At 32.6% G+C, this 11,719-nt stretch overlaps 1 protein-coding gene across 1 annotated transcript; it reads left to right on the top strand.

Moving 5' to 3' along the window:
- Positions 1 to 11,142: 11,142 nt before the first annotated feature.
- LOC101508869 (uncharacterized) lies at positions 11,143 to 11,493 on the top strand. Its single transcript, XM_004498022.1, has one exon. It carries the CDS (start codon positions 11,143 to 11,145, stop codon positions 11,491 to 11,493), a length of 351 nt encoding a protein of 116 aa, XP_004498079.1.
- The last annotated feature ends 226 nt before the right edge of the window (positions 11,494 to 11,719 follow it).

Raw genomic sequence — 11,719 nt, 5'->3', positions numbered from 1 at the left:
ATGCTCTGGTTCTTAACTACAAAGGATACAAGAAAATCTACTCGTCAGAAAGTATGAACTCTTTCATATGGAATAAGACGAAGACATTGAAAGAATGTTTTCTAGATTTGAAACCCTGGTCAAAAAGATTCTCAAAAGTCTCCCTAGCAAGTGTAGTTCAAAACAAGTATTCAAGTGGCTAAGGATCTAAACAAACCTCCTATGAAAGAGCTGATAGGTTCACTTAGATTCCATGAGATTGGTCTAGTTGAAGATGATCCCAAAAAGAAATCCAAGTGCTTGGCCCTCAAATTCCAATGAAAGGAGAAAAATTCTAAGGCTCTGCAAGCAACTAAAGACTTAAAGGAAAACAAATTGAAAAATGATAGTGAAGATTCAAATGGTGAAGATATGTCCTTTATCTCAAGAAAAATATAGTGCATGTGGAACAACATAAATAAATCTTTTCCCAAAAGAGATTTTGGACAATCCCAAAATAGTAGAGGAGGAAGTGAAAAGCTAGACAAGAAGAAGTTCATCTTCTATGATTGCAAGGAGCCAAGTCATTTGAAATTAGAATTTCCTAAACTTAAGAATGGAAAATCCCAGAGGAAAGATTTTAAGAGAAAAAAAGAAAGGTATGGCTACTTTAGATGACTCTAATGAATCATCTGATGAAGATGAAGAGAATGTAAACATGGGCGGATGGTAGATACTCACTTTGATTCTGACTTTGACGTTGAATCTGTTGAAGAAGAAATTGATGTATTCTCTTATCTATCTCGTAGTGAACTCATAGATATATGAAATGAGTTTCTCAACAAGAATCATAAGTTTTCTTCAAAACTCCAGTTTTTCAAGAAAATCTCATGACATCTTAACAAACAAATGCAATAAATGTGAAAGAAAATATTTCAAAAATTTGAGAGGATAAAGTTTTTAATTATGTTAAGTATGAAATAGACTTTCAATAATTTATTGGAAATGACATATGCATGAGTAAACAAGCTATTATTATTTATGGTGTTAGCAGAAACAATAAATGTGGCATATGCTTTTAAGAACCAAAAGAAAATCGTAGATTTTCTTAGTTTGATATTATTTGCGCATACTTCCTTAAGATAGGTCACAATAAAATAACTTGTCCTATGCAGAAAACATGGAAAGACAAGATACCTCTCATAACTAACAAACTAGGACCCAACCAAATTTAGGTACCTAAGAATAAAATAATCTATCTTCTAGCTATCCTTAACTACAAAGTTAAAACACCAATCATGATACCTAGACAATAGATGCTCACGACACATGACAGGAGAAAAGCTAATGTTCCAAGACCTGACCCTCAAGAATGAAGGATGCATAGGCTTTGGAGGTGATAAAAAGGGTAAGATCTTTGGGCACGACACAATATTGCATATTTTTGGGATATTATGAAATGTCTTAAGCCTACAAAGTATACAACAAAGAAATACTTATTTTTGAGGAATGAATCCATGTCATGTTTGATGACAAAAAGCTTGACCATAAAAAGTCAAAGCTAGACTTTGATCATCTACATATTTTTGAGTAATTAGATAAATCATAGGAATTAACAAATTCAGTCCAAAATGAATTAGAAGATCCGCCTAACGTCGTAGATCAAAAGCACCAACAATCCAAACTTGGATGGAAGTACAAATCCTTTCATCTATATTATCTGATAATAAGAAATGCAAACGATCCTAAGAAAACTAGATCCACTTTCTAAGCAATGTCTATGTTTGGATTGCTATCTGAAATTGAACCTATAACTATAGATGAAGCCTTATTAAGTGATGGAAGGATACTAGTTATGCCAGAAGAGTTACATCAATTCAAAAGAAATGAAGTACGGAATCTTGTCCTCAAGTCTAAAGAAAAGATGTCATTTGGAACCAAGTGAGTTTTTCAAAAGCAAATTGAATTAGAAAGGTAAAATTTTTAGAAACAAAACTAGACATGTAGCCAAAGGATATAATCAATAGGTAGGTATTGATTACACTAAAACTTTGACCGCTGTGGCAAGGTAAGAGGATGTGAGACTTTTACTTTCTTTTGTTGTATTTAATAAAATTACTCTATATCAAATGGATGTGAAAATTTTCTTATCAAATGGTTACATAAATGACGAAGTGTATGTCCAACAACCTCCCGACTTTGAGGATAATGAATTTGCAGACCAATGTTTTCAAACTAAAGCAATCTTTCTACGGTCTAAAATGGATTATTGTAAGACCATGTCTATGTTGAGGTTAAAACCTTTTTTATATGTGGTTTAATGACAACAAACCGTATGAAATAAATGATTAAGTTTTTATGAATGGTGATCTACTAATGATTTCATTTGAATTTTATTTAAGGAAAATGAATTGCCTGAGTAGACAATCAAGAAACCATTCACATCAACAAGTGCATAAGTATCTACTCAATAATGAAAGAATCTCAAAAGGAATATATCATATATCAATCATTTAAGAGAGTGATTATTGCATCTTTTGGATAACATCTTCACGAAGATAGTATGCATTACATTTATACCTATACTAAAGTATGTCAACGATTCTTGATTGACAAGACACAATATGTGCAACACCAAGAAAAATTGTAGGCAATATTGCTTCAACAAAAGATTTCTCCTCTTATATAGAAGACAATATTTTCAATTGTTATGAAATAATGTTCTTATGATGATCAATTCATTGCATTCATAAATATTCATATCAGTTCAGTAAAACAATAAGAATCAACTTTGAAGATTGAGTCTTTTCCAGATAAGTCATTTGTCTAAAAAAAATGATGGAAAAATATTAAGTAGAATGTTCTTCTTGTTCTATTAAAGAACAATTTACAATAAAAATCTTTTTGGAAGGGCAACATGCAATAAGTTAGTTAGCATTTCAGATATGGGCATTACAACATTTAATGAGCAATTGCTGTTCAAACTGATCTCTAGATTGATGACATAATGGTTGTAAAAAATTATTGTTCATTCTGGTTGTCTTAAATAAAAGACATGCAGAATGTTGTGCATACTGATACCCAAATTGATCTCTAGATTGATGACATAATGGTTGTAAAAAATTATTGTTCATTATGGTTGTCTTAAATAAAAGACATGAGATAAATGAATCAGTTTTGGGATCACTAAAAGCCTATTCTAGATTGATATAATTTGCACATGGGTCACCCAAAAGTAATCAAGGCCAAAACGAGTTGAAGGCCCAAATGAGGAAAACAAACCTCTAGATTGATGACCAAATTGATCTCTAGATTGATGAGATGTGGGCAATGACGCAAGTATAATGCACTTACATTATTCTTCAGGAAGCTCTACATAATTATGATTTGAAATAATACCAACTAACATATGACAACCCATTCTCACATTCATTCCCGTTTTCCATCAAACCCAAAAGGAAGAACATTATGGGTTTGTCAAGAATGTTCTAGACAATAATATAAACATGTGTTTAATTGTTTTAAAACAGATCTAACATTTGGATAATGTATCTAACGACTATAGTTCGTTTAAAATGAATATTCAAAGCCTCTTATCATCTATAAATTGAATATCAATTGGAAGATGAAGGCAAGAGTTCAATTTACTATCTACCAACACTAGTTAAAGTAAAAACAAGTCAAACACTACTTAAGCAAACTCCAGTTCTCATCACTATATATGTGAATAATCACTTACTAAATTTTTCTTTATTTATCACTTACAAATAGTTGAGAATCATTAGACCCTAAACACTTTTTATCATACACATTGAAATTAACTCGAGTCTATCTTTTATGTTAGATTGAATGTGGTTATAAAAATTCTTTCTAGATTGAAAGGTGACCGTGAAAATCCTTTTAAGGTGACTGTAAAAATCCTTTGTAGGTTTAAAGGTGAAGATTTTAATTGATTATGGTATGATCAAGAGAAAATGTGTGAAGGAGAACATTTTTGTTCTAAAGCACATGTGAAAATCTCACGATTGTGAGGACTGAACCAATATACTTTGTGTGTATGATCTTTTTACCTCTTATCTTTAATTATTTGCACGCACAAGTCACACTTCACTATATCAGGTCTCGTGTGTATGATCTTTTTACCCCTTGAGTAAAACATCAATTAAAGTGTAGGAACTAAATTTTAAAAGTGTCACAACTCAAACCCTATTTCTTGTGAATATTAATTCCTCTTTAGTCTATTCCTATGCATCCAACTTGTTCACTTGTTAAATAAGAGTCAGGTAAAACGGTAGATCAAAAGGTATACAGATGAATGACATGTTTTTTTTTTTACTTAACTTCCTCAAGACCTGATATTCAGTTAGTGTGTATGTGCAAGATTTTAGTCCGTCCCTAAAGAATCCTACTTAGAAAATTCTTTGCAAAGAGTGCTATTAGTAAATCCAAAAATAGTGTCATCAACAAAAATTGGAATAATAAGAATGTCATCTCTTATTGATTTTCTAAAAAGTGTATTATCTAATTGTCCCACTATAAAGTTATTTTTAAGCAAGAAGTTACTAAGTCTATCATACCATGCCCTAGGTTCTTGTGTTAGACCATACATAGATTTCCTAAGTTTAAAAACATGATTTGGAATTTCAGAACTTTCAAAACCTAGGGGTTGTTTAACATAGACTTCTTCACTTATATAACCATTTAGAAAAACACTTTTAACATCCATTTGAAATATTGTAATGTTATTACTTTCATCAAAAGAAAGTAGGATACAAATAACTTCTAACCTTGCTAGAAGATAAAATGTCTTAGTGTAATCAATGTCTTCTTGTTGACTGTAGCCTTGTGCGTCAAGTCTTGCCTTGTTTCTGACCACTTCACCTTTTTCATTTAGCTTGTTTTTGAAAACCCTTTTGGTTCCAATAATATTCTTCTTTGGTGTAGGTACTAGATCATAAACATCATTCCTCTTAAATTCATTTAACTCTTCTTGCATTGCAAGAATCAATCCATCATCTGCTTATGCTTCATCAATAGAGGTAGGATCAAATGATGATAGTAAGCCAATCAAAGTGGTATCTTTTAGTGATGATCTGGTCCTCAAATGATCACATGTACTTCCAATTATTAGAGTTACAAGATGAGATGACTTGTACTTCAATCCAGATCTTCCTTTTGACTTATCTTGATTATTTCTGACTTGACCAGATTCATCCTTTGAAGATTTATCACATTCTTATGATTTGCTTGTATCCTCTGATTTTTCAAGTTTGTCTGCATCTACTTCCTCTAGTTCATGTAAACCTGCACTATCACCATCTTGCTTTAACTTTTCATGGTCAAGCTGTTTGTCATCAAATGTAACATGTATGAATTCGTCCACAATCTGAATTTCCTTATTAAACACTCTATAAGCCTTAGATCTTTCAGAATATCCAATGAAGGTACACTTTTGAGATCTAGAAGCAAATTTACCAAGGTTATCTTTAGTGTTAAACATATAACAAGTACAACCAAATTGTTTAAAATAACAAATGTTAGGCTTTTAACTTTTCACATTTCATATGGTGTTTTATTCAATATAGATCTAATTAAGACTCTATTTTGAATATAACATGCAATATTAATTGCTTCAGCCACCAAAAGTGTTTTACAACATTTATATCATTTAACATGATTCTGTCCATTTCTTGGAGTGATATATTCTTTCTTTCTACAACTCCATTTTGTTGGGGTGTTCTAGGAGAGCAGAATCATCTACTATAACAAAGCCATACTTCTTTCCACTTAGAAAGGCTGTTTTTACTGGCCCAAAGAGATCTATATGTAAGAGCTCAAGGGGCTTTGAGGTAATGATTGAGTTCTTAGGAGTAAAGGAGTTCTTTGTTTGTTTTCCGTTTTGACAAGCTTCATACACAATTTCAGTTTTGTAACTAAACTTAGGTAGACCTCTAACTAGTTGAAGTTTATTCAATTTTGAAATTAATTTGAGGTTTGCATGACCTAATCATTTGTGCCAAATTAGTTTCTCTTAATTTACTGACATAAGACTCTTAACCTATTTTTTCTTTAGACTTAACCAATTTATATTATAAATATTGTTTTGCCTCAGACCTGTGAAGAGTACATTTCCATCTTCTCACTGATTGCCTTGCATATAATATCATAATTTTTATCACTTAACAGACTAATACTTAATAAATTATTCTTAATACCTTTAACAAACAAGACACCTTTAGTAGAAGGGGAAATACCATTACCAATTGTACCTTGACCAATGATTTGACCTTTTTGCTTTCTGCAAAAGTCATTATGCCTCCTTTGCTTAGTGTTAGTTCTTGGAACATAGACTTTTCTCCCATCATATTTTGTGAGCATCCACTATCAAAGTACCATGATTGGTGTTTTAACTTGATTGCTGAAGGCATGTGCAACATAAAATTTTTTGCTCTTAGGTACCAAAATTTGGTTGGATCCTGATTAGTAAGTATTGAAAGGTTCGTTGTCTTTCCTTGTATTTAATACGCGACAAGATAAGCATAGAAGCATATTTGCTTCTTTCCATACCATTAGCAAAATAATTCTTGAAATATTTCTTCATGCTTATTAGAGTTACATGTGGTATTTTCAATTAATGTTGAACTATGATTTTTTTTCAAAGTTGGATTTTCAGCCTTAAGTTCAGCAATATAAGTTTTTAGAGTTGTATTTTGTATTTTAAGTTTAGTCATACAGTTTTTTGAGTTGCATTTGCTGTTTTAAATTCAATACTTTGATTCTATAACAAATTAACTTTTTCAGATAGGTTTGCATTTTCTTTTCTAAGTGTTTTAAGTTTTAAAGACAATTTGTGATTCTTATTTAAAAAATCATTTATAGAGGTAATTAAATCAGAAGGAGTAAAGTCAGAAAATACCTCAATTTCTTCATATGTTGATTCACTTCAAGAGTCAGAATTAGTGTTGGATCTAGATATGGAGTTGGTATGAGCCATCAGAGCCAAATATGCTTGTTCATCGTTAGAGGATTCATCAGAATCATCCCATGTAGCCATTAGACTCTTCTTCTTGGGTCTGGAATCTTTCCTCTAGCATTTCTCTTTCTCCAGATTTTTATTCCTTCCTCTATTGGACTGCTTGGAATCTTTCTAAGGGAAACATTTCGTGTTGTTATGCCTCATCCTTTGAATTCTTCTAGATATGAAGAGAATTTCCTCTTCCTCTGAGTTCAAATTATGATCATCTGAATCACTATCCTCTAATTTTGATGTTGCCTTTAGAATGTTCTTCTGTTGAGATTTCAAAGCCAGAGTCTTGTACTTCTTCTTGGGCTCACGTGATCTTCTAGATTGAAGAAGAAACTAAACCACTATCAGGTTGGATACAAAAGATAGGAAATTGAGTTGCTGCTTATAACAAAGCTGATAATAATAATAACTCTCACCCTTTAAGAAAAAACACTTAGAAAATATTTCTCATTCGAGCAAATGTTTCTCTCTTTGAACTTAAGACTACTATCATAAAAATTCTAAGTATAAAATCAACTTGGTTCAAACAAACTGTTGCAGATGAAGCATCAACTAGAATATTTCAAAATTTATGAGAGTAACATTCCTATCTTTTGTGATAATACTTCAGCCATATGTTTAACCAAAAACTCTATTTGCATTTAAGAGTAAAACATATAGAGATTAACCATCATTTCATAAGGGATTATGTCAAAAATTGTACTTTAGACATTAAATTTTTTATACTGATCATCGATGGACATATATTTTCACAAAACCACTTTGTTGAAGACATATTTAAATCTCCATATGCCTTGCATATAGTAAAACAAAGTGAGTGACTGAATATATGTTGCTCTGCCTCAAATGACATTAAATTTATTTATGTTTCTGGTCAATCTAAATTCAATTAATCTTGGATATGAACTTTTTTTTTCTCGTTAGGTTTGATACTCTAATAGGTGTCTCACGCGTGCATCTAGTACTAACGTTGAAAACTCAGCCGCTTGTTGCTCTTATAATGTTTTACTACTCAGAATTAGTTACAAATCCTACACTTTTGTTCCTTTCCAAACAGTTAAACTTCTCGTTCTCGCCGTCTCTTTTGCCCTTATTCCCACTACACAATCTATTTCATCTAGATTCCCAGACCTTCAAACCTTCCTTACCTCTATTACTGCCAAAATCAACTCCAATCGAAATAGAAATGCACAAAAGTTGGATCCTAATAATATTTCAAAATAGTAGAGCAAAGTCCTCTTCTTTTTTACAAATTGGATTCAGGATAACAAGGATCATGAACTGCAGTTGGCTTCATAGAACTCTACAACTTTCAGAAAAACAGTTGAGATGATCTAGTTATGGATCTTATAGCTTTAGAAAATCAAGAACAATCGGTCCAAAAAGCTCCTAACAACCACATTAGTAGGCTCATCAAGGGATGATCCATCTTATTCTTCTATTGTTCCTCTAGAACCTTCAATGGTTGCTCCGATCGCACCATTGCAACTTCCTGTGCTCATCTCACAAATTGAGATACACATTGATGACTCTTCATCATATGCATATTTTTCATTGTTTTTAGTCTTATTTACCTTTAATATATTTTGTTGATTTTAGTTCTTTGATTTAATGAAATGTTTATGTTCTTATTTCCTTGATTAAGTAGAGATTTTTTTTGTAGTTTTGCGTTGTTTCTTTGTTTTAGTGCAGTGCTGAATTTTGATGAGAAATCAACATGACGTATGTGGCGTATTTCATCCATATGTGGAGTTGTGGATGTTCAATTGGAGTCAAACCAAGTGCAAATGAAAGCTAAATTCCATAACCACAACTTTCATGAAGACATTGAAACCCAATTCAGACTCTAAAGAGGCAAACAATGCAGAAAACGTCTGTTGTGTGCTTGAACCGCAGCAGCCGCGCCTGAGGCGCATTTCCAGGCTAAATATGGGAAGTTGGGAGACTTGTGCCCTAGCATAGAAACTCAAAGACGGCCGTTTCTAACACCATTGAAGCAGTTTTATCAAGAACCATTCATGAATCTTTCTTGTAATTCTTCTCTAATCTCTATCTTTTCTATCTCTATCATGAGTAACTAAACCCTATTTGTTATGGATGAGTGTAACAAGATGAAACCCTTATTTTTTTTGATTTGATTTCTATTTATATGAATGAATTTATTGAATTATTTTTCTCATCTATGTGCTTAATGTTTTTTATTGCTTGATCAACGTTAAAATGTTTTACGATTTGTATTTCGAAACAAGAGTGGACTTTACGAATGCTTGAGATGATAAATTCATGAATTTTTTGTCTAGGGATAGATGGAGGCCATGAAACAATTAAATGAGTTGCAAAAACAATAGTTTAAGAAGAGAATTCTTGTACGGTAAGGCTTAATTCTAATCTTAAATCCACTAAGGAATTAGGGGTTACTTTGGAATTAAAGGTTCTATCACTAAGACATTAGGGCAAGAATAATAAAGAGAATTCGATAATAATTCAATAAAGGAATTCAGTAACTAGGATCAAATTAGACACCGAGGTTGGATTCGAAGAGAAACTCATCCCTGACATTTTTCTTATAATAAAGGATCAATTTTATTACTGTTGTTAATTTTAAATATTATTTCAATCCATTTGAGAACTTTTTGTTCAATTTTAGTAATTAAGTATAATTCGATAGTAAAACGCAATCCTTGAGTTCGACACTCGGTATTACTGTTTTAATTATTACTTGGAATGATTTAGTACACTTGTCAGGGATTTCCATATCACTATTGAATTTAATTAATTTATTTAATTGAATATTTTTTGCTCTGCAATAAAATTTTTGTTTTTATTTTACTTTTAATTTTGAAAAAAAAAATTCTGTTTTTAAACTGTTTTGTTTTTACTTAATTATTTATTTTTCTTTATTTTAAAAATGTTCATTACTTATAATTTGTCTAACCTTGTATGCAAGGCCAATCCTCAGCTGAATTTTTCTTTGATCGAAAAATCGAAAAAACTGCGAAAGCAAATCGAAAAGAGGTTCGAGTAAGGTGACAAAGGGAAAGATAATTAGTAATGGAAGAAGATGATTTGGGGGATTTCCTCATATTTGCGGAAATGACTGATCCACTACCACCTGAACGTACCCTTGACGAGTATGGGGATCGAAATAGAAATCGTGCTCGATTGTCTATCCATAACACACTGGTTATAGTTAACAAGTTTGAAGTGAGCCACGCTGTATACTGAGGGTTGAAGGAGATTCATTTTATCGGTAAACAAAATGAAGACGCGAATAGTCACCTCACAAAATTCTTTGAATTATGTGAAACAGTGAAAGTGGATGGTTGTTCTGAAGAAGGCATGTGATTGAAAGATGATGCTAAGAAATGGCTTAACTCCTTTCTTGCCAGTAGCATCACCACGTGGGATGACCTTGAAGATAAATTCTTAGAACAATACTTTCCCCTAGCTGTGTTTGTTAGAAAAAGGCAAGAGATTTCAAGTTACAAACAAAAAGAGGGAGAATCTCTTCGTGACACTTACAGGAGGGTTCTTTGAATTACAAGATCACATGAGAAGCACGCAAAATTATCGAGATCATGGCATTAAATGAAAAAATGATGTTGTATGACAGAGGTGGTGGGTCAACAAGTGGTATATTGGAATTGAATGTTATGGATGCTGGGTTGGCTCTAGGCAGGTCGCTCTCAAAACAGATAAAAAATGTTATCGCCGCTGAGATAAAGAAGGGGATAGCAGCTCTAAATATAAAACCCTAAGTGGCCCTTGTCAAATTATTGAAACATACTGGTTGTGACTTTTGTGGGGGAGCACATAAAAATGGAGCTTGTGAAGCACTGGATGAAAATGATATAGAAGAACTAGAAGAGGTGACTTTTATGGGTATCAACGGGGAGTTAATGCAGTGACAACGAGGAGTGGCAAGGTAAGTGAACAAATACCACCTAAAGCTAAACAGAGTGGAAGTACTTCAACTTCAACCCAATCGGAGGAAATGGTCACCCCGACATCAGTTGAGGAGCACATCATTCTCGAAAAAGAGGAAGAAGATATGGTACATAAAAAGGAGACACTGCCTAAACCAAAAATTCGGTAAATTTGTTGATGTTTTTAAAAATTTGCAAATTAACATTCCTTTTGCAGAAGCACTAGAGCAGATGCCGGCATATGCCAAGTTCGTGAAGGAGATTCTGTTAAAAAAAAGAAAAAGTGGTAGTGAAATAGTGATGCTTACCGAAGAGTGCAGTGCTATTCTACAGAGGAAGCTGCCACCTAAGCTCAAGGATCATGGAAGCTTCTCTATTCCTTGTGCTAGTTTGAGTCTTATGCCCCTTTCCATTTACAAAAGGTTAGGCATTGGAAGAGTCAAAGACACACAACTGATGTTACAGTTTGCGAATCGTTCGATGAAACACCCATATGGGGTGGTGGAAGATGTGTTGGTCAAAGTAGATAAGTTCGTTTTTCCTAGTGGATTTTGTGGTACTAGACATGGAGGAATACAATGATATCCCCTTGATCTTGGGGAGACCATTCTTAGATACATGGAGAGCTATGATTGATGTGGTGGATGTCACCTTAACCTTTAAGGTAAATGAGAAAACAATTACATTCAATATTCAAAAAGCCATAAATTATTTAAACGAAAGAGAAGGGTGCAACCGAATTGAGATTTTCAATTCGATAGTCGATGAAGAAGTTGAACATCAAGGACCTATTATGCTGTTAGAAAGA

This window comes from Cicer arietinum, chromosome 4, assembly GCF_000331145.2.
Source record: "Cicer arietinum cultivar CDC Frontier isolate Library 1 chromosome 4, Cicar.CDCFrontier_v2.0, whole genome shotgun sequence".
Taxonomy (NCBI): Eukaryota; Viridiplantae; Streptophyta; class Magnoliopsida; order Fabales; family Fabaceae; genus Cicer; species Cicer arietinum.
Note: the sequence above shows the minus strand (reverse complement) of the source record. Positions and strands in the feature narration are given on the sequence as shown.